The 24,419-nt window shown below is 40.8% G+C and overlaps 1 protein-coding gene across 29 annotated transcripts in view; it reads left to right on the plus strand.

The window, feature by feature from the left end:
• AOPEP (aminopeptidase O (putative)) overlaps window positions 1–24,419 on the plus strand; it is a 378,597-nt gene that overhangs the window by 16,320 nt on the left and 337,858 nt on the right. For all 29 annotated transcript variants that reach the window (XR_004443283.1, XR_004443284.1, XR_004443285.1 and 26 more), the window contains exon 2: window positions 14,168–15,102. Coding sequence is in view for 20 of the 29 variants with exons in the window: in XM_033236603.1 (XP_033092494.1) it covers window positions 14,306–15,102 (797 nt within the window). In the remaining 9 variants the exon portion in view is untranslated. The remainder of the gene's footprint in view (window positions 1–14,167; window positions 15,103–24,419) is intronic.

A 24,419-nucleotide genomic window follows, 5' to 3' on the forward strand; every position in this document is an offset into this window, starting at 1 on the left:
AGCATCGTTTCATCATCTGTAATCTTTTCAGTAGGTGGATTGTCAGCCCCCGAGGCAGGTATAACCTCTTAGAAAATGGAGTAGAAAAGCGAAATCCCCATTTCTTTATAACTGTAGTGACGTTTCCCGGGAATCCTTTTCTGACCACTCTCTATAATTTAGTTTAAGTGGTACACTTCAGAAACTGAAACATACTATACTTTGCAAGCAAGTAGCAATCAAAGGGATACATTCTTCACCTTTGAATGTAGAGTGAAATTACTTCCAATCTTATCTTTGCAACGCAATTGCGTGCTGATAATGTGAGCGTGCACACCTTAGGCACCAAAGAGGAATGGCATCTGGGTGTGGAGATGTGATCAGCAAAACCAGAGTCAACACAAGCTGCCATCAGGGAAGCCCAAGTCCATCACATCACATCATGTTTCAGCACAAGTCAGGGCAGTCATACACTGATGGAATAAAATCAGTTTTTGTTTTCAGTGTTCACATTTTAGACCCCCCCCCCACTTGACTGGTTATAATATATAAATCAAGCCACAGCTGACAGTGATTTGCTTGTTTTGTTCAGGAAAAGGCCTTTGACTGAGACTCTGCCTTGGCCTTACTGCATTGATCTTCAACACAGGCGCTTTTTATAATTCCCACAACAGCATTAACTCCAGTGGGTTTTTTTTTTTTTTTGAATACACATATCACAATAGAGTCTTTCATTACATGATCACAAATTATATGCAGTCACTCTTATATGGTTCCTGAAAGCAGTAAATTTAGAGCAAAGAGAGACTGTTTAAAACTTGAGAGCAGAGAGCACAGTTTATCTTATTTACAGTTTGGCTTAAAGATTGGTCTTTAAGTTAATATCCTACCACATGTGGTAATCCTGCAAAGTGCTACATATTTTTATTTATAGTTAAGGGAATAAAGCAAAATCCCCTTTTCATTATGTTATCTTGCATTATTGACTCAGTGATAAATGACATTGCCTCTCGGGTATGAGTTTTGTAGTGAAAGACCCTATTGTAACATATATTTATATGAGGAGGGGGCTAGTTAGAGTTATGGTTCCAGAGGGAATTTAAACTCTGAATGTACTGGTACTTGTACAGTTAAAACGTACAGCTCAGTGTTGTTTTAACACTACATTTTTACTTGAAGTAAAAGAAAAATAAATAGGCATGAACAAAGGGGAAAAGCTTAAGGTTGAAATGCAAGAAACCAAATAAAATGACTAAAAGCATATCTTGAACTCAAAGATTACAATTTTACCAGAGATAATGGTGGTCATTAGATTGGCCAGTCTCTGCTGTTTAAAGATAACGTCAGCTTTCAAAGTTTATTAACCGTTGAAGGGCATCAGAGAACAATTTCTAGCAAATCGGGGAGATGTGAAAGTGAGCCGAAGGGAAAGTGCTGAGGGCTGGAAAGTTTAACACCTGCCCCAGCATTTGAGGAGAAAACTGGTTCCATGCTATGTCAGTTTGTCCAAACCAATATTCTTGAGAATTTCTACTGAAGGAGGAAGCCAGTAGATATTTTGGAGGGATGGTTAGTGTTTTAGAATGTATTTGTTTTGAAATAGAATAGTAAATTTAAAAAATAGGAAATTCCAATCTTGAATAAAGTAAAAATTATTTCAGCCTCTAGTCATTCAAAACTTTGGATAAATTAACCAGGAATGGGCTGCCATTTTGCTAAGCACACAGAAATAAGGACTTTCTGATAAATTAATATTAGAAGTAAGGTTTCAGGACTAATATATTTGAAGCAAATTTGTCCCCTGCGCATTCTTTCTGCACCTAAAAGGTATCATTTCCATTCTGTGGCCTCCATTGTTTCTCTGGGAATCCAGGTCATTCTGAGAAGAAGCCACCTGCCATCTGTGTCATCGTTCTTCTGTGGGTCATATGTCATTGCGTAATGGCTACTTTCAAGATTAGTTTTGTTTTTCAGTAGTTTGATAATGATGTGCCTAGGTGTGTTTTCCTTCGTTTTTTTTCCTGTGTAAATAAACTTTTGAAGCTTTATGTCTCTCACCAAATTTGGAAAATTTTAACTATTTTTAAATAAATGGTTTATTTTGCAATACTTTCAGATTTACCAAAAAGTTGCAAACATAGTATAGGGGGTTCCCAACTCATCATCCAGCTTTTCTTCATGTTCATATAATCACGGTATGTTTGTTAAACTAAAAATGTAGCACTGGCATAATGCTTTTATCTACAGTTTTTCCACTAATGTTCTTTTTGTTTGTTTGTTTTAGGATCCAGTCTAGGATACCACATTGCGTTTTATCATATCTCCTGTACACCTCCATTCTGTAACACTTTGTCAGATTTTACTTGTTTTTTTTTTTTTTTTTAAGATGGAGTCTCGCTCTGTCACCCAGGCTGGAGTGCAGTGGCCAGATCTCGGCTCACTGCAAGCTCTGCCTCCCGGGTTTACGTCATTCTCCTGCCTCAGCCTCCCAGTAGCTGGGACTACAGGTGCCCGCCACCTCGCCCAGCTAGTTTTTTGTATTTTTTAGTAGAGACGGGGTTTCACCGTGTTAGCCAGGATGGTCTCCATCTCCTGACCTCGTGATCCACCCCCTGGGCCTCCCAAAGTGCTGGGATTACAGGCTTGAGCCACCGCACCCGGTGATTTTACTTGTTTTTTGTAGCCTTTACACTTTTGAAGAGTACTGGTTAGCTATGTTTCAGAATGTCCCTAGTAGGGTTTGTCTGATGTTTCGTCATGCTTACACTGAGGTTTCAGGAATATGACACAGGTAGGGTACCCTACTCATTGCGTCATACCAGAGGATAATGATACCAATATGACTTATCACTGGTGATATTCAACTTGATTAAACTGTCAGATTTCTCTACTGTAAACATAATATTTTTTCTTTTCCATTCTTTATTTCTTGGAAGCAAATAATTAAGTTTGGCCTATATTCAAGGGGAAGGGAATTAAGTTCTATGTCTTTGAAGAGGTAATATCTACATCGATTTTTGGAATTCTTCCATAAGGAAGATGTAGTCTCTCCCTTCATGATTATTTATTCAACCAATGTAAACAGATGCTTATTTAAGTATTTGTTTGTATCAGAATAGACAGATATTCATTTTATTTGGGTTTAATCCAATAATATCATTATTTATTTTCTTACTCAAATTGTTCCAGCTTTGGGCATTGAAAGTTCTTTCAGGTTGGTTCCTGTGGCCAATTCTGCTGTTTGTCTGTCTGTTTTCTTCTTTACTTTAGGGGTCCATGTGATGCTTCAGACCCATCTTGTGTTTTCCCTGTCCAGTTTGAGAATCAGCCATGTCTCCAAGGAGGGCTCTTTCCTTGTGCTGGAAAATGGTATTTAGAAGCAAGATCTAGGTGCCAGTTGTGCTCACTGCTTACTGTTTTTTAAAGTATTTTTTGGGGCCACATTCTCTTTTGCCTGTCCGTCTTGGACTCCAGTTATATGTCCCAAAAGTACCTGTTCATTCTTTTTCACATTTTTCTTTTTTTTTTTCTTTTTTTTTTTTTTTGAGACGGAGTCTCGCTCTGTCGCCCAGGCTGGAGTGCAGTGGCCGGATCTCAGCTCACTGCAAGCTCCGCCTCCCGGGTTCCCGCCATTCTCCTGCCTCAGCCTCCCGAGTAGCTGGGACTACAGGCGCCGCCACCTCGCCGGCTAGTTTTTTGTATTTTTTTAGTAGAGACGGGGTTTCACCGTGTTAGCCAGGATGGTCTCGATCTCCTGACCTCGTGATCCGCCCGCCTCGGCCTCCCAAAGTGCTGGGATTACAGGCTTGAGCCACCGCGCCCGGCCCACATTTTTCTGTTCTTTACACTGGATAATTTCTATGTAACTATTTTCTGGTTCACTGACTGTCTTCTGTAATCATTAATCTTCTGTTAAAACCATCCGGTGAAGTTTTTATCTGAAATATAGTATTCTTCAGTTCTGGAATTTTCTTTTCCTTTTTAAAAAAGTAATTCCTATTTCTTTGCTGAGTTTTCCTTTTAGTTCATGTATTACAGCGTTTTTGCCTAATTATAATATGAATAGCTGCTTTAAAATCTTTGTCTGTTAATTCTAATATTTGAGTCCACTCAGGTTGGTCTCTACTAATTGCTTTTTCTTTGAGTCATGTTTTCTTATTTCTTTTATGTCTACTAGTTTTATATTTTATCTTAGACATTGTAATTGATACTTTGTAGAAACTCTGGATTCTGTTATGGTCCTCTGAAGAATACTGATGTTTTGTATTAACAGACAATTGACTTGACTGAACTCAGACTTCTAACTTTACCTTTGCTGCTGTGGAGAGTAGTCAAAATCTCAGTTTAGGTGAGTTCATTTTGCCTTAAGGAGGCCGTTTGATCTCCCCCATACATGCATGGTTCAGGGGACAATTAGGGAATTGGGCAGAGTTTATATACAGAATATAGGACTCTTGCTTTGCAGACATCACCTTTCCTAAAGTTTTCCTTCTTTTCTCTCCAGCTACTGTGTTGGTCTTGAACTCTAGTCTCTCGTTCTTCAGCCAGTAAGACTTTAGGTTTTCGGCTGCACGCAGTGGCTCACGCCTGTAATCCCAGCACTTTTAGGAGGCCGAGGTGGGTGGATCACGAGGTCAGGAGATTGAGACCATCCTGGCCAACATGGTGAAACCCCGTCTCTACTAAAAATACAAAAAATTGGCCGGGCGTGGTGGTGGGCGCCTGTAGTCCTAGCTACTAGGGAGGCTGAGGCAGGAGCATCACTTGAACCTGGGAGGCAGAGGTTGCAGTGAGCGAGACTGGGCCACTGCACTCCAGCCTGGTGACAGAGCAAGACTCCATCTCAAAAAAAAAAAAAAAAAAAAAAAAAAAAACCTTCAAGTTTCAATCTTAGTTTTAACCCATTTATGCCTAGTGTTCCATTATTGGAACGCTAAGCTTGTGGCAGTTATTTATATCCTGCTGCTCAAGGTCATCTCCAAGGTCTGATTTTTCTTTTTCTTTTTCTTTTGTTTTGAGACGGATTCTCACTCTGTTGCCCAGGCTGCGCTATCTCAGCTCACTGCAAGCTCCGCCTCCTGAGTTCACACCATTCTCCTGCCTCAGCCTCCCAAGTAACTGGGACTATAGGTGCCTGCCACCGCGCGTGGCTAATTTTTTGTATTTTTAGTAGAGACAGGGTTTCACCGTGTTAGCCAGGCTGGTCTCGATCTCCTGACCTCGTGGTCCACCCGCCTCGGCCTCCCAAAGTGCTGGGATTACAGGCGTGAGCCACCGCGCTGGGCCCAAGGTCTGATTTTTCACACAGAAAAAATTGCAACCTCTGGCATAAATGGGTTAATTGCCTTGCCTGGCACCAAGTAGGGTTTTCCCTCCGGTGAAAAACTATAAAGCAGGAAGCTCAATGCCATTCCCTTCTTCCACGTGTTGGCTCCCTACAGTTCTTGTCAGCGTTTTCCTCACTTTCATGGGCCTTCAGAAATTTTGTCTTTTTGTCTAGAGTTTATAAGTGCTGTCAGTGGGAGGATTAGTCTGCCAGAAGGTACTCCACTATTACCAGAAGTGGTACTCCCTTTCATTTAAGGGAAGGGCAGAATAATATTAATTAAATAATCAAACAGACACATGTAAAACTAAATGTAAAACTAAAACTGTGTTTGTTGTGCTACTAAGAAGCACATGACTATAAAATCTAATAACAGGGGAATTTGACTTAATCGGTGAAGTCAGGAATGTTTTCCTTGAGTACGTGATGGGGTCCAGAGAGTTACTAGACAAAGACAGAATGGAAGAGATTCCGCATATTTGTTGATTGAGTGATATAATCCAGCTTTCTGTGTATCTGGGCTTCTTTCTTTGTACATATTCTTAACCTGTCAGTCTTGAATCATCTCTCTGGGCTTCTGGGATAATAAAAGGTAATCTATAGCTACGGTACCTCTAATGTTATACAATGAAGAATATCTTATATGAAAATTTCTTTTTTTTTTAACTGTAATTTTAATTTTAGATCCAGGGGATACATGTGCAGGTTTGTTGCAAGGGTATATTGCATGATGCTAAGGTTTGGACTTCTATTGCACCCATCATTCAGACAGTGAACATAGAACCCATGAAAACCTTTTTTTTTTTTTTTTTAGAAAGGGTTTCACTGTGCTGCTCAGGCTGGAGTACAGTGACGCAATCACGACTCACTGTAGTCTTGGCCTGTCAGGCTCAAGCAGTCCTCCCACCTCAGTCTCCTAAGTAACTGGACTATAGGTGTGTACACCACCATGTCTGGCTAACTGTTATTTGTAGAGAGAGGTCTTCCTATGTTACCTGGGCTTGTCTTGAACTCCTGGGCTCAAGCGATCCTCCCACCTTGGCCTCCCAAAGTGCCAGAATTACGAGCACGAGCTACTGCACCCAGCCTCATGAAAACTTCTTCACCAAAAGGACTTGTGGGTCTGGACCATTACGTGGTATATCCTAGTCTGTGGGCTTCTGGTCAGTGTGATCCACTGAAGTATGAGGAAATCTCCCTTCCACTTCAGGTATTCAGAAACAACAACACACACAGACACACAAGTCTCTTTCTTTCTCTGTCTCTCTCTCACATACACACACACATCCACCCCACATACATGCATGTACCAGGGAGAAAGAACAGATACATATCAATAAATGCATGCTAATAACAAACTTCTTTCTTATCAGCAAAAAGATATGCCAGGTTACAGTGGAGTTGTATATTCAAAGTGTTAATTAAAAATAACTATCAACAAAAGGTCAACACTTAGTTAAGTGATCACTCAGTACAGAGGGTGTAATACAGACATTTTCAAACGTACATCTGTTAAAAGAATTTGTTACCCATGGACTCCTGAAATAATTACTAAAGATAAACTTAAGTAAAAAGGAAATTGTGGCAGATTGTATTTTCCAAAAATGGCCATAACAATAATTACCATCTTCCATGCTTTTCTGCAGTATACCTTGCCACTCCCCCATCAAAAGGTGGAGTCTAATCCCCTCTCCTTGAATCTGTATTGGCCTTATGAGTTTGCTCTTGAAAGCAATAGACTATGGTAGAAATAATAACCATGTTGACTTTGAGGCTAGGTCAGAAGAGGCCATGCAGTTTTCAACTGGTTCTTTGGGATGCTCGTGCTGGGGGCTGCCAGCTACCATAGAAGATGTCTAACCATTCCAAGATCTCAGTGTTAAATAAGCTTTATTTAAATTTAAATAAGTTTATTTAAACAAGTTTAAGCAGCCTCTCTGGGCATCAGACCCTCCAGACAAGTCCGTCCTCCAACTGAGTACCATTGAGTAACAGATAGATTCATCCAGCTGACTGTTACCCACATTCATGACCTATAGAATATAATTAAATGGTTGCTGTTTGAAGCTACAAAGTAATTTGTCATGCAGCAAGTAGAATAAAATTGGACCCAGAAGGAAGGAGTGGAATGTATAAATTATCATGAGTAAGGAAGCTGGTGAATATATTTGTTTTTTTTTTTTTTTTTTTTGAGGTGGAGTCTCGCTCTGTCGCCCGGACTGGAGTGCAGTGGCCAGATCTCAGCTCACTGCAAGCTCCACCTCCCGGGTTTTCGCCATTCTCCTGCCTCAGCCTCCGGAGTAGCTGGGACTACAGGCGCCCGCCACCTCGCCCGGCTAGTTTTTGTATTTTTAGTAGAGACGGGGTTTCACCGTGTTAGCCAGGATGGTCTTGATCTCCTGACCTCGTGATCCGCCCGTCTCGGCCTCCCAAAGCGCTGGGATTACAGGCTTGAGCCACCGCGCCCGGCCGAATATATTTGTAAATACAAATGAATATTGACTTTAAAAAAGTTGGGTGGAGTTTTAACAAACAATGTGATACTAAGATAATAGCAACAATAATATGGAAGCTGGTATGGAGTAAGGAAGAGGGGAGACTGGTAATAAAACTTTCGAAGGTCCTTATTTTGTTTGGAAGGTTGTTTGAGATTGGCTTTAAGTTGGCATATTAAAGGCATTGATTGTGTAAGTTATGAAACAGTGGAGGGGAAAACAGAATGTAGAAAAATTCAATAAAAAGCAGAAAAATAAAGCTAAGAAACAAAATCACAGGAGATAGAAAACAAAACATGTTGATTGAGATGGTGCTATTACAACTGTAATTGTGATAAATTTAAAGAAATTCATTTCAGTCATTAAAAATGATAATTATATTTTTAAAATAGCCAGTCAAATGTTGTTTTAAAAAGACAGCCAAGGCAAAAAGAGTCCAGAGCACTTAAAAATAAAAGGGATTGAAAAGATGTGCCAGGAAAAAGCAAACCAAAAGAAAGTAGGTATGACAATACTAACATCAGGCAAAATGGAATTTCTAGACATCTCTTTTTTTCTTCTCAGGATACACCTGTGCCTCTTTTTATGCCACATCGTTTTACTTGCAACGTGCAGCTAAGAGATGTGCGTAAGAGGCTCATTGCAGCATCATTTGTAATGAAGAAAATTTTCAAATAACTTAAATATCTATCAGTAGGGGAACGTATGGATAAATTATAGAATATTCCTGTGGGAGCATTAAACAGCAGTTAAAGAGACAGATTTATATACATCAGCATGTCTATATCTCAGAATCATTGAGTGAAAGAAGTTGCAGAACAGTATGTCAGTGTGACATTTATAAACACAAAACAGTATATTTGAACTTCTAAGTTTCCTTCTAATTCTGAAATTATTGAATTTCACAGTAGTGAACTATGTTCCTATGACTATATGCATTTGATTGTGTGAAGAATTGTGCCCAGAAACAGTGTATTTTGGCACATACACTAGCTGTTATTAAGAGCAATTGGCGTATCCTAAATAATGGAATAGCAGAAAGCTGTCATTCTCTGGTCAGGTGATTGGTGGAGTTAAATATTTAGTGACTACTCACAGTGTGCTCTGTGGTGTAGAATAAGCATATATGCAAAAATACGTTCTCCTTTCCCCCAGTTGCTTACAAGTAAAAAGATGTGGCATAAAAAGAGGCACAGGTGTATCCTGAGAAGAAAAAATGAGATGTCTGGAGGGAGATGTTTGTTAAGCAGTAACTTAGCACTAGACTATAGAGTACACAAGCTAGAATCCCTGTTGTATAAGTAACTAGACGTTGAAATCACAAAAGCCTTTGGATGGCAATTCCACAAATATTTATTGAGAACCTGCTGTGTTGAGGATACTCCACTTAACCTGGTCATGAACACAAAAATGATTGAGGAGTTACAAGGAATCTTTAGAGCATTGGAGGATGGAGGTAACTATAAAATGAGCCAGGATAAGTTCAAGAGTCATAAGGATACACGTTGCTTTGTAGCTTCAAAGGAGAATGAAATTTTTTTTCATTAGGGGGATTGGGGATGGCGTTACAGAGGTTATATCCCACATTCGTAAATGGGTACATTCCACTTTGGATGGCTGCAAATGGCAGAGCAGTTTCTTCTCTGTGCCATAGCTCTGTTTAGTATGTGATCCTCTTCCCCCTTAAGAAAAATATTACTGTATACTAATCCTTTCAAAGCCTTTAATGGTGCTGCTGAGACAATCATTTAAGCATTTCAAATACATACCACATAGCACACTTATTTTCTTTTTCTTTTTTTTTTTAGCACACTTATTTTAGATGCAGCAATGGTTAGCCACTGGAAACTAACCGTTGGTTTTTATAAGGGGGACTTTTATATGTTATGGCTTATGACAGAGAATGGAAAAATGCTTCAGTGAGACAGGCTGGCATTTTGAATTGGAGCACAATAATAGCCAAAAGTGCTGAAGTCGACGGACTGCTTAGAAATATGGTTTCCATTTGCTGAGAGAGACCTTGCAGTGTGGCCACATACATGCATTTGCAACCACAGGCAGTTCAATTTTTCCCTAAATGTGGGGCTGTGTCCCTGATTGACGTCAGTGAGCGTTACGTACTTGCATAGAGAAAGATGATTTAGGCCATCCATGCATCTAAGACAAGTAAGACATAGGCAAATAAGCAACAACTAATAGACTTATACATAATTTAGGTTGGAAACCATGCAGAAGTGACAGTGCTCTTCAGAATCTTCTGGGGCTGGCTTAAAAGTTCTCCTTTGCCCCCCAAGCTATTGCAATAAGAATTGCTTACTAGTCTGCGTAACTTGAAGAAGATAAAGAAGGTCGAAGGCAGATATGGAAGAGAGACTTAGAGGTGACATTTGTCTCATGACTTAGACAATATGAAGGAGATGGCCATGAGACCTGGCGATGAGAATTCCCAGGAAAAGCCTCAGCAAGTGGAAAATGTTCTGTTCGTGGCAAACAGAAAGAACTGGGTGACCTTGAGCAAATTGCTTTGCCTGCCTGGGACTCACTGTCTTCATTTGTAAAATTAGAGAGTTGGATTGAGTGAGCCCTAAGGAATTTTTTCAGTTCCAAAGTTCAATAAAATAAAGATGACTTAAAGTAGGCCAAATGAAGTTGTTGATTGTTTTTAAAGATGGCAACCCTAGGCCGGGCGCGGTGGCTCAGCCTGTAATCCCAGCACTTTGGGAGGCCGAGGTGGGCAGATCACGAGGTCAGGAGATCGAGACCATCCTGGCTAACATGGCAAAACCCCGTCTCTACCAAAAATACAAAAAAATTAGCCGGGCGTGGTGGCGGCGCCTGTAGTCCCAGCTACTCGGGAGGTGGAGGCAGGAGAATGGCGTGAACCCGGGAGGCAGAGCTTGCAGTGAGCCGAGATCGCGTCACTGTACTCCAGCCTGGGTGACAGAGCGAGACTCTGTCTCAAAAAAAAAAAAAAAAAAAAAAAAGATGGCAACCCTAAGGCTGGTTGTGATGGCTCACACCTGTAATCTCAGCACTTTGGGAGGCTGAGGTGGGCAGATTGCCTGAGCTGAAGAGTTCAAGACCAGTCTGGGCAACATGGCAAGACCTCATCTCTACAAAAATTTTAAAAGTTAGATGAGTGTGGTGGCACGCACCTATGGTCCCAGCTGCTTGGGAGGCTGAGGAAGGAGGATTGCTTGAGCCTGCAATCCTAGGGATGTTTGAATGTTCAGAACAGGGTGTAATCATTGAGGGGGATAAAATGTTGGCAAGAGAAAAATGTCAAATGAAACAGGGTTCAAGTAAGTGGAAGGGGATGGTGTTGAGAGAACACTTCTTCCCCACTTCTCCTGTTTCCTTCCTTGCTGGGGGAGTTCAGTCAGTGTAACACTCCTGGTCCCGGTACCTTTATCCTAAGGGAGTTGGAGTGACTTAGTCTGATAAATTTGGGAAGAGGAAACAGGATGTGCTCTGCTCATCTCCTCCCTTTTGCTTTTGGGCAACAATCCTGACCACAGAGAGCCATTCTCTCTTCCTCCAGGCCTTAAATCTTACCTGAGGGAGGCCACCTCTCCTGGAAGCTTTAACTTGATCCAGCGTTGCCTGTGACCATGTTGATAAACCTAATTTTGGGATTCAGTTTCCAGCTACCTTTGGCTCTCACAGTAAGCCATGTTCTCCAGTTTAGCCTTCATCAGTAGTAATGACGATATTTCGGTCTGCCTTTGCCATATCTTATTTTTTGCTACATTCAGAATCTGGATGGAAGAGGAATGAGCTATTTATTTGGCTCTCTCAAAACCCCAGAAGTTGGGATTCAGTGGGGCAGAATAAACGAAACAAGCTTTGGTGAGAAGGGATATTGTTCCCTCTGAGTCAAGAGAAGGTAGTACTTATGAAGAGCTAATGATGCTTTGAGGTATGGTCGAGCTGCAGAGATTCAGAATTATCTCAGCAAAGCAGGGGGCCAAATCCTCAGCTGAGAATAAGTCAACAAGCATGAAATTGGAAAGTTAAAGGTGTTAGAACTGCTTCTATGGAGAGTATGCGGAAGAATCCGCTAAAGAGAACCAATGGATTGTCAGGTGACAAACGTTTCATCACTTAAGACACATACCACGTAGTACACTGATTTTAGAGGCGGCCGTGGTTACCCACTGGAAAGCCAGCCATGGCTTTTCGTAACAGTGGTTCTGCTAACAGGCTTGAGTGGGTAGGGCTCTAGGGCAGCCTCATTCTCTGCCACCAGGAACAAAAGTGGTGAGAACTGTTCTGTAGAATATGTTTTATGCCTAAATTATACAAACTTTTAGAAGTGAATTTAGGAATCTGTTAGAGTTGGACAATAAATAATTGTATCTATAATGTTAAAAGTGCTAAACTGTTTTTCTCTGAATATGATAGTGTAGCCAGCCACTAAATTGACCTTTGTCTCAACTGATGCCTGTTTTCCTTCTCTGTGTGTGGAGCATGTGTGTATTCAGGGCTTTTAATCAAACAAGGTTTTTAAAAGTTGCCCAATCAACAAAATACTGTATGTTCGCAGCCACAGCCACCATCAGAATGAAGTTTTAAGATCATTGTTTCTCATTACATAGAAATACCCATGGCTTTATTGAAGGTTATTATTCAAAATGACAGGACAGAAAATACTCTGGCTTATCCCCTCTGCTCATTGACTTTTCTAGGACCAAGGGAAATACCAGCTTCTCCATAAAGTAAATTCAAACTATTCTTTGCATCCTTGATTTCTCTCGACTCCTATTGCACTGAAAGTGTGCCACATACAGTGCAGTGGGGGAGGAGCAAGGACCAGGGAAGGGTTTCAGGAGGTGGTTGCACTTAAACCGGGACATGGAGGAAGAACAGGATTTGGCAGGTGGAGGTGGGAGGGCAGGAGCAGGAGCACTCCATGTCCAGCACATGGGTTAGTCCAAAAGGCATAGAGGCCTAGAGTCAAGTCCTCTTCAGGGAGCAGTGTTTTGAGTAGGCCCTTTGGCTAGAGGACAAGGATGCAAGGGAATGTCGCCTCTATGACTGGAAAAGTAAATAGAAACTGAATTGTACAAGGCTGCAGGAGGCAGGATGTTTTAAGGTTAGGTGAGATTTTGAAGAGGAAATAGTCTGTGGAGAGGTATAAAGTGAAAATCAATGGGATATTAACCAAGAATGAGATTCTAGAAGGAAAGGAAATAAAAGAAAAGGGTCTAGTAGAGATGCAGATAAAGCTGGGAGGGAAGTGAGGAGGAGTTAGGATGCAAAGGGAGGGCCTGATTTACTTGAAAATTCAAGCAAGTAATGGTGTTTTGTAGTTGTTGAAAGAATGCCTCCTGATATTTAGAAATACAAAAATTATTTTAAATATAGCTACTCTGTCAGAGTGTTTCTTTCTGTTCCCCTGCCATTTCTTTATTGGTTTTGGTAAAAGAATAAAAAAAGAAGAGCATATGCTGACAGAAATCAGGTACACAACAGGGACTGAAATAATTTCAAATAATTTTTCTTTTAGCCAGATTGCTAGTATACAATAAGAATACATTTTGATTCAGAACTTTTATGAAGAAGTTGTGCATTTTATTGTAACATCTGTTTCTACATTTTAATTTCTCTCCTTCCTTTTATGGGTATTTGCATGCTTCTTTTTTTTTTTTCAAGTGAGAAGACCTTTTGCTTGCCACAAGAAGGCTATTATCCAGAATGTTAATGGGTTTTCAGCTATTAAGATGTAATGATATACCTTGAGTATTTAACTATAAATTTGAAAAATCTCCATGAACAATCTCGAAGGAATACTTAGAATGCACTCCTGGTAAATTGGCTCATTTTCCTGTAATTTACTGGAAGTGCTGATATGAAAGCAGTCCTAATGTGAAAAGTACATTAATCCCTGGAGTTACATTGTGTGTATTAAATTATTACTCTCAAAGAATAAAATGTATGGGGCCATTTAGCCTTCATTCACACTTGTTACTTGGAATCACAGTGGAAAAACAATCACTTATCTTTTGATGCACAGAATTAGAAGGGATACATTTAATGTCTTTTAAGACCAGAGGCACAGTGATGCTGGGTTACACTTTTGCATAACAATTGCTGTTTTCTAAAAGAAGGACATTTCTCGTTGGAGCATGCTTCTTCTGGCTTTGTGGAGGCTCATGCCATCCACTTGGTAATTGAAATATTTTTAGAAACCCATAATGCAGCTTTCTCTCATGTCAGTAAAAAAGATTAGTCAGCCTTCTAGCCATGAGCATCTACCACTTGGGGGATTATTTAAGGATGGTGGTCAACTTGCAGGAGCAGCAGTTGCGGGAGCACTTAGGTCTTATTTGGAATTTTATCTAATTGTGCTTTCCTTTTTTGCCAGGAGACTGAAAGTTGTGGAACCGTAATCTGTGCCATCAGTTGTTTTTTGATAAGCAGCTGTTTATGATTCTGGAAGATTAAGGCAGATAGGAAACCCCATCTGAGATTTTAACAAATCTCTCAAACAGTAAACCACATCATGGACATACAGCTGGACCCTGCCGGAGATGACCTGCCTCTCATGGCCAACACCAGCCACATACTTGTGAAGCACTATGTACTGGATTTGGATGTGGATTTTGAAAGTCAAGTCATTGAGGGGACCATAGTGCTTTTCCTTGAGGATGGAAACAGATTCAAGAAACAGAATAGCTCTATCGAGGAAGCCTGCCAATCAGAGTCAAACAAAGCCTGCAAATTTGGGATGCCTGAGCCCTGCCATGTTCCTGTGACAAATGCAAGGACCTTCTCATCTGAAATGGAATATAATGATTTTGCAATTTGTAGTAAAGGTGAAAAAGATACTTCTGATAAAGATGGTAACCATGACAACCAGGAACATGCTTCTGGGATTTCTAGCTCAAAGTACTGCTGTGACACAGGGAATCATGGGAGTGAGGATTTTTTGCTAGTGTTGGACTGCTGTGATTTATCTGTGTTAAAAGTCGAGGAGGTGGATGTTGCTGCTGTGCCAGGTATGGAAAAATTTGCAAGGTCTCCTGAGCTCACGGTTGTTTCTGAGGAGCTCAGGAATCAGATTGTACATGAACTTGTGACTTTGCCTGCAAATCGTTGGAGGGAGCAATTAGACTATTATGCTCGCTGCAGCCAGGCTCCTGGCTGTGGGGAACTCCTCTTTGACACTGACACTTGGAGCTTACAGATCAGGAAGACAGGGGCTCAGACAGCTACTGACTTTCCTCATGCTATCAGGATATGGTACAAAACTAAACCCAAAGGGCGATCAGTTACGTGGACCTCAGACCAGAGTGGCAGGTAGGTTATCCGAGCGCTTCAAAGCCCCGTGCCTGTTAATCTTGTACGCTGCAGGGATGCTTTCAAACATGAGACGGGTTCTGCAGAGATGCTCCTGTGTCTTCTGTGACATGACCCAAGTAGCCTCAAATCCTTAGACCTACAGTGAAGCAGGTAAATTCCTAGGCATGCTAAATCCTTAATAGGATTAGCTCCCTTAAGTCAGGATGAAAAGATTATTAAGCCCTCCTATTTCTGAGTTAAGAGATTGAAAGGCAAGCTTAATGCTGAAATCCTGAGCCTTGCTCTCCATTGAGATCTCTGCCAGTGACTTGGAGTGCTGTAGATGGGAGTGATATGTCTCCAAGTGAATACTTGCTTAACGTTCCTTCATAGTCCCTTGAGAGACCAGACCGCTATGAAGTTGGGTTGGTGTGAAGCCTGGCAAAGTGCTTTCAAATAAAGCCAGCTCTGCTTTGTGCGTTTCTTACCGTACCTGTCTGTTGGCAGCTATGCCTCCCTGACTTTTGTCAGTTTTCACGTAATGTGACACCCCCCCGCCCCAAAGCATACAAAAGACCTATTTCTGAGGAGCATAACAGTCCTCTGAGACTGCACACTGGCTTCTTTGGCCGTGATTCTTGGTGTTTGGTACCAGAAAGACCCCTGGGTTTTAGTTCGAGGAGAAGGAGTTGATGAGGCATCGTTTTCTAGGGGTACATTTAGGCAGCCCTTCCTCCAACAGTTGTTCAGATATTTTTAAATTTGAGAATTTTAAAATCAAACTTTATTGATTCCTCCATATTTTACCTATTTGTGCTAAAGTACTGCATTCAATATGGTAATTATTGCAGAGCTTGGATGGAGGAACGTTGACCTCTGTTAGCTGGGTTTGAGAGCCTTCTTTTACAGCGTTGGATTTCCTTAATTGAAGCGGTGGTCTTCGGCCACTGCTTACATGTCTCCCTCAATTCACCCCCAAAACACCTTGCAGATACAGTTTTTAAAGCCTCACTTTGACTTTGAGCTCTAATTATTCATTCCTTTCCTCTAATCTTACCTCCTGTTCTGGTCTCCCACCCTGCTCAGAATGAGTTCAGTTCCTGTCTTATTTCTGTTAGAGTCTGAGGCAGCCATTGGGAAATTGCAGGGTTGGTGCAAAGTTACATCAGCATAGTGATTTATTTATAGAATAACTTACTAGATATTTTTTGGAGACTGTGAAAGAATGAAACAGGTGTTCTTATTGTATCTTCACACTTTTTGAAATTATTAAAGATGGGAATACGATTTAACAATATGCTATCTGAATATTTACCTAGGAAATTGTAGCTTTTATACTCCTAGATATTTCATTTTTGAACTAGAATAATGAAGAGGAAGGAACTATTGACAGAATTTGGAAGAAATATTTGTGGCCTCAAACATGACTTTCTCCTGAGTGCTCACTGCAAAGAAAGAGATTAGACTGGTGAATTAAATGACATGTAAAAGTGTTGAGTACTTATGGATGAATGATAGTTTCTGTAAAGAAATTAAAGAGGTCCTTGGGCACATTTTGCTCCTTCAAAGGGTGATTTTACTCTTGATATCTCATTTTCTGATAATTCAATAAATTATATGATCACGGCAGATGTTTAAACTGTATCCTTGGAAGTTTGGGAATATGCCTTAGTATATTAATGCCATTTGTGCAGTCTTCTGAGGATAAGAAAAGTTATTTTAAAAAACAAATCCTGAAGAGATGTTTTCTCTTTTTTTCCCCTTTTACTGGGGTGGGGAATTTTACATACAGTCAGTTGTGAAGGAGCACCAGGTGTCTCTCAATGCTCCCTTGTGCTGCAGAATAAATCTCAGGATGTACTGGTAGTTGTTTGGATATGTTAAGGACTTTAAAATGAGTAAGGAATGCCAGTTTGCTAGACAGAAATAACTTCTTAGTGATATAAATGAATAGTAATTGTCAAGATCACAATACTTTATGAATATAATTGTGTGAAAATGTAACATTTTACAGTTGCCTGAAAAACATAATTAGCTAGAGCTTATTCCTCCAGGGGACAGAGTCTACATTTATTAAAACTAAAATAGTTTCTACATAATTGTTCCTGAATGGCAGAATATTATCAGTTATACCCACTATAAGTTCTCAGGCTGGGATGAGAAGCTCTTTATTCTCATTTTACAGGTAAGAAAATAAATGACTGGAAGCTTCTAGATAAATCTGTATCTCAAGTGAGAGAGAGAATGACTTTTTTTGAATTTGATCTTCACATGTCACTTACTGTATGCAAAGTTTTCAAGTATATTTAAAACAAATTTATTATATTAACCTTCAATAAATTTCTGTTTTTAGATTAGACAGAAATATAAGAAAATCTGTAAATTGGTACCTTTTCTTTTAAGTCCCATTAGTGGCTTCCCCATTTCCCACCTGCACTGTATCCCAGCTGAGAATAAAACTTATGAGTATCAAAGTGAAATAGCTTAATTATAGATACGGATGGTTGCATATGGAAAGAATTACCGATGTGTGTTTCAAAGGGTTAGTGTGTGTGTACATGTACACGTGCATATACGTATATGTGTATATATGTATATATATACATACACATGCACATACACGCACACACATGCACACACATGAGCACATACATAACACACACATACATGTACATGCGCACATATGTGCACACATGCACACACAATGCACACATATACATATATGTATACATATATAGTATGTGTGTATATACATATATGTGTGTATATATACACGTGTGTATATATACAAGTATATGTACATATATGTGTATATATATACACGTGTGTATACACACACACACACACACTATATCTTGGCTTGTCAGCTGAGAGGGTCTTAGAAGTAAGCACACCTGGCACCCAGATCTTAGTTTCTGATACCATTCTCCAATAAAGAGAACTAGGACTTCTTGGAGAAATGTCCAGGACAGGGGCAGGAAATATACAAGATGAGCCTGGAGCATCTTGTAATGTCAGCAAGTAAGGAAGCCCTCAAACAGCAGGAGCAACAACCCACAGCGATGGGGGTGTGCCAGAGGGACAAGGGGCCGTCCGAAAGAGCTCCTCATCCCAGAGCAAAGCAACAAAATTTATCAAGTAGTTTCCAATGACATCCCAGAGTATGAAATAGCCATTTGTCCAAGCTGATGTAAATAGATGATTGAATAAATAAATAAATGAGGAAGAATAGACAAATCCGTGGTGCAAAAGAATTCCAAGTTAGTTGTGGGCATGTTCTGTCCTCAAGGAGGTGGGGTCTAACTCCTCACTCCTTAAGTGTGGACTACACAGTGAGTGACTCCCTTCCAAAGAAACGGAATGGAAAGGGAGAAAAAAGTAACTTTACACTAGAGAAATCTGACAATACTAATTCAGCAAGGTGATCAAAGTCAATATCAACAGTGATAATTTATGGGGATAGTTTATTCTCTAGTATGATATGATGAAAATGTTATCTTTGTGGTCTTCCTCGCAAAAGCTCTTAACTCCAATCTAATCATGAGAAAAGCATCAGATACATCCCAGTCAAGGGGACATTAAACACAATACCTGAGCAGCTCTTCTCAAAACAAATAAGGTCAGCATAAAGTCTCAGAAACTGCCACAGTCAAGAGGAGCCGGAGGAGACATGATGATTAAAAGCAATGTGGTGTCCTGGCCGGGTGCAGTGGCTCACACCTGTGTTCCTAGCACTTTGGGAGGCCGAGGTGGGTAGATCCCTTGAGGCCAGGAGTTCGAGACCAGCCTGGCTAACATGGCGTAACCCCATCTTTACTAAAAATACAAAAAATTAGCCGGGCATGGTGGTGGGCACTTGTAGTCCCAGCCACTTGGGAGGCTGAGGTGGGAGGATCACTTGAGCCCAGGAAGTCAAGGCTGCAGTGAGTCATCTTTGTGCCACTGCACTACAGCCTGGGTGACAGGAGTGTGGCTGTGTCTCAAAAAATAAAATAAATAAAATAAAAGTACTGTAGTATCCTGAAACAGAAAAAAGATGTTCAGGAAAAACTAAAGAAAGCTGAATGAAGTGTGTAAATGTATCACTATTGGTTCACTACTTGTTACAAGCATACTAATACAAGGTGCCAATAATAGGGAAGGCTGAGTATGGAGTATATGGAAACTCTGCATATTATCTTTGGATTTTTATTTTTTAATTTTATTATTATTTTATAAGGCAGGGTCTCACTCTGTCACCCAGGGTGGAGAGCAATGGCATGAACTTGGCTCACCAAGTTCTTTCTACCCTGAGGTCTCTTTTGTAAGAGCTCTTTTCTCACTTTATCACGTGGCAGGTTCTCTGGAGAAGAAAATGTATTTGTAGCTTCAGCCTCCTGGGCTGAAACGATCCTTCCACCTCAGCCTCCCGAGTAGCTGGGACTACAGGTGTGCAGCACCACGCCCGGCTAATTTTTGTGTTTTTTGTAGAGACAGGGTTTCGCTGTGTTGCCCAGGCTGGTCTCGAACTCCCGGGCCCAAGCATTCCTCCCACCTCAGCCTCCCAAAGTGGTAGGATCACAGGCATGAGCCACTGCGCCCAGCCTTGCCGTTCCAGTTTTTAAAATCTAAAACTGTTTTAATATAAAAAATGTATGCCAGATGTGGTAGCTTATACCTGTAATTCTAGCACTTTGGAAGAGAGAGGCAGGAGGATAGCTTGAGTCGAGGAGTTCAAGACCAGCCTGGGCAACATGGCGAAACCCCTTCTCTACAAAAAAAAAATTAATAATAATAATAAGTTACAGCTACTCGGGAGGCTGAGGTGGGAGTATTACTTGAGCCCAGGGAGGTGGAGGCTGCAGTGAGTCATGTTTGTGCCACTGCACTCCAGCCTGGGTGACAGAGTGAGACCCTGTCTTGAAAAAAAATTATTAAAAAGATAACCTCAAATTTGGAGGTTTCTACCCTGAAATCTCTTTTGTAAGAGCTGTTTTCCCATTTTACCATGTGGCACGGTTCTCTGGAGAAGAAAATACATTTGAAGCTCTAAAGGAGTAGTTCTTCTGAATGATTATCAATAATTTTATCTTTGTTATTATTCTACTTCTAATATGAAATATCTGGAAATAGAAAACTCAATTTTCCTGCCTTAGTTTAGCCATTTGGGGGTTGTGCAGTTGTTGAACCTGAATGCTTCTTGCCTCCATCATTCAGATACTGGATTGTAGGTGACATTGAAAATGACTGATGGAAGGAACACATGTATAACAATCAGATACAACTGCTTCTTGGAAAAGATGTTTGCTTTTCCGTGGTATGTGGGTGTGTGTGCCCTTTAAAAATATTTTGATGAAAACAAAGACAGGGTCAAGACTTGTGTAAAGGTGTTCTTGCTAAGCTTCAATAAAGCAATGGGACTTAATATGTTTTTAATTCTAGATCTTCAGTATCCCTAAGAAATAAACTTTTAAAATGGAAACCTTTATTCCAAGTTGATGTGTTTTCTTCATTTTCCTTGTATTTTTAACATTTTTTCCATTTCTCTGAAGAAAATGTGATTTAAAACCGAAGCATTGGCCGGGTGCGGTGGCTCACGCCTGTAATCCCAGCTCTTTGGGAGGCCGAGGTGGGCAGATCACGAGGTCGGGAAATCGAGACCATCCTGGCTAATGTGGTGAAACCCCATCTGTAGTAAAATACGAAAAATTATCCGGGCGTGGTGGCGGCACCTGTAGTCCCAGCTACTCGGGAGGCTGAGGCAGGAGAATGGCGTGAACCCGGGAGGCGGAGCTTGCAGTGAGCCCAGATTGTGCCACTGCACTCCAGCCTGGGCGGCAGAGCGAGACTCCGTCTCAAAAAAAAAAAAAACAAAACAAAACAAACCGAAGCATTCTCTTTAATAACCCATTCTCTTTTTCATTAGAATCATTATAATAGTTGTGGAAGCAGCCAAGTGGTTTAGGAGGTCTGAGCTTAAGCTGATGACATCACTGAATTTGGGTTGAATGGAGGAAAATTCAGTTACATATAGGAAATTTATTAGAAAAATAAATTTTTTTTTGGATTTTTGTTAACGGTAAGAAAGCTATTTGGATTTTTGTTAAAGGTAAGAAAGCTAACTGGGAAAATACATTGTAAGATAAAGTAATATTAAAATCTAAATTTTTGTAAAGCACTGTGGTTTTTTTGTTTGTTTGTTTTAGACAAGACCGGGATGAAGTTAGCAAAATACTAAAGAGAACTACCTTTTTTCTGTTATATTTCTTGCTCAGCTATTGGGCCAGGGAGGATGTAGACTTTGGGAGTATTTTTAGTTTGGAGTATCAAACCCAGATGTTAAAACATGTTCTTCCTCCTCCCTCCCCCCACCGAATTAGTTTCATTATTTTATATCTCACTCTGAAGGAAAGTTTTAAAATTAAAAGAATGAGCAGAAGATGTTTTGGGAGAGATTTCAGGTCTACGAGGAACATTTTCACAATTAGTACCTTTTTTTTTTTTTCTTATTTTCTTCAAGAAACCAATGCAAAATTTACGAGAACTAAAATGGAATACACGTTAATTCTATGATATTGTATGACTGCAGAGTCAGAATCAAGAGTGAAAATGCTTGGAAGGGTTGCGTTTTAGCTGCTTTCTTCCTTTGCTGTCCTGGCTGTGCGTACCTCTATTTCCCAGAATCCCAGTCGAGTCACCATGGAAGAAAAGATGAGGATGGACTGTCTCAGTCTCAACAAGTAACCAACATAACCAACCGAACAAGAAATAAGGAACAAAGCATCTACAGAAGATAACAAATCACAGTGCCCCACATCACCAAGAGCATCCTGTGTTCAGAAGAACATGGATGGGGAAAGCCAAGAGACCCAGTACTAGTGAGAGCTGTGTGGTAACTAGCTATGTGACTTCAGCCAAGTCACCTGACATCTCTTCATTTCCTCGTCTGTGGAACGAGAAGATTCCATGAGAGCTTCTCCAGACTTTTTCCACGTACACAATCCTATACCCACAAGCACTTCCAGATGAGAAATACTGTCTTTGCCTTTACAAGCAGCTTGCCTGTTTTGCACCCGAAACATTTCTGGTGAAGAAGTGATGAATTTCTGACTCAAAGCCATTTGCAGCCTTGTCTGTTTTGACTTTATGTAAAATCTATCTTTCTGAGTCAAAGCAGCATTCTGCATGGACCTGCCATGTATTCAGTATGATTGATGAATTCTGGTTTTGGTAATTGTGCCAGGAAGTAGAAAAGTAGAATAGTAATAAGGAAGAGGTGCCTGTGTGTGTATAGGAGAGAAAGAGAGTGAGTCATTGCTAAACACTTTCAGTAGTTCTTGCTGTCTGTGGCACAAGAAAACAAGAGGGTTGCTCACCTATAATGGAGACTGTAATCTAGGTTTAATGAGAACATGGAGTTGTAAAAAAGATTAGTGCGGAAAGAACAGATGGAAAGGAATTGGAGGAGGCCTGAAGACCTTGTAACTCTTGGAAACTTATAAAAGATTCTGACCGCCTAAACTGTCGCATCTGTGGCCCACCCTCCAGAGATCAGGTCAGGGCCTCATCAAGCCACATATGGGGCCATCGTGGGCTCATTACCTCCAACCTACTTCTGGCAGCCTTCTCCCCAGTCACCTAACAGTGGTAACCAGGTCTCAGAAAAAAGGTGACGTGATGGACTGTAGTGGAACTTAAAACACTTTTAAACGAAAAACAACCCCCTTTTTCTCCTGGCTGCGAAAAGACAAATGCGTACAGCAGTCAACGGAAGAAAAAGAAAATGTATGATTTTAAGCACTCCTTTACAAGTTTGGTTGGATAGCTCCTCAAGAAGACGAGCAAACACGTTAGTCTTAGCTGACCTCTTACCTTGAAAGGCAGAGTTAGTGTGTCTCATCCTCTTTTGACCTCTCTGCAAATGCACAAACATTTAGCCAGAAGCTGAAGTAATTGTTATTCTGACAAGTTCTTCCTCAATTTAGAAGTTCTTTAATGGCAGCAAGCTATGGACCTGTATCTCACCCTGTCTTCCCCTATTTTTCTCTTCTTTCTGATTTTCATTGTCCTGTCATTCCCACAACTCCTGTGCAGTTAATCTGGTCTCCCCAAGGGGTCTTCCCTACAGTTGGGTGTCCCAGGGCATGTGAGATGAACCCTGGTGAGAGAGTTTTCCTTTGCATGTTGGAAGGAATTACTCGACGTAGAAATAGTGACGTTACAGGCGTTGGAGAATTTCAGGCTGCTGCCTGTGCATCTATCCTATGTTGGAAGGAATTACTCGACCTAGAAATAGTGACGTTACAGGCGTTGGAGAATTTCAGGCTGCTGCACGTCTGTCCTATGTTGGAAGGAATTACTCGACGTAGAAATAATGACGTTAGAGGCGTTGGAGAATTTCAGGCTGCTGCCCGCACGTCTCTCCTATGTTGGAGGGAATTACTCGATGTAGAAATTGTGACGTTACAGGCGTTGGAGAATTTCAGGCTGCTGCACGTCTGTCCTATGTTGGAGGGAATTACTCGATGTAGAAATAGTGACGTTACAGGCGTTGGAGAATTTCAGGCTGCTGCACGTCTGTCTTATGTTGGAAGGAATTACTCGATGTAGAAATAGTGACGTTACAGGCGTTGGAGAGGCTCTGCCCGCACGTCTGTCCTATGTTGGAGGGAATTACTCGATGTAGAAATAGTGACGTTACAGGCGTTGGAGAATTTCAGGCTACCTGCACGTCTGTCCTATGAGTATTTTAGCAGCATGGCCAAGGCGCAAGGCTGTGCATGTCAGACAAACACAGATGCATTTATTTCTGTGTTTACACATTCATTTTTATAGACACACATAGATTTTCCTGCCTTCTGTGGAGGGGAAGGCATGGATGGCTAAGCAGGGACTCTGCCCTCCATATAGTTCTCATTTGAATGTGTGCGTGATAGGGGCTGTCTTTAGTCTGGAGTCACTGTGTAGTGGGTATGATTTCATGACTCTGGGAAGGCCCCATGTTCACCCATCCTAAATTTGCTGGTAGATGACCAAGATTCCACCAGTAGAGCTTTATTCAGAGGATAAAACCTTCACACTTAAAATGTAGTTACCCAACTGTACATTGATTTCAGGTTTGCACTGTGATGTCAGACATGCATAGGATATCAGCTTGTAAAAGAGCAACAAGCCATTGGTTATAAAGACTCTTAACTCCCTAGGGCTTGATTTGGGCATGTTGGGAAGGGAGGAGTGAGCCTGCTGCTGATAAAGAGAAAAAGGTCAAGAAAAGAACAGGCTGGGAGCACAAAGAGAATTTACATTTTCAAGGTGTGCCTACACTAAGACCGCCCTCTTATGTGATTGTTTTCCTG

This window comes from Trachypithecus francoisi, unplaced genomic scaffold, assembly GCF_009764315.1.
Source record: "Trachypithecus francoisi isolate TF-2019V2 unplaced genomic scaffold, Tfra_2.0 Lachesis_group16, whole genome shotgun sequence".
NCBI lineage: Eukaryota > Metazoa > Chordata > Mammalia > Primates > Cercopithecidae > Trachypithecus > Trachypithecus francoisi.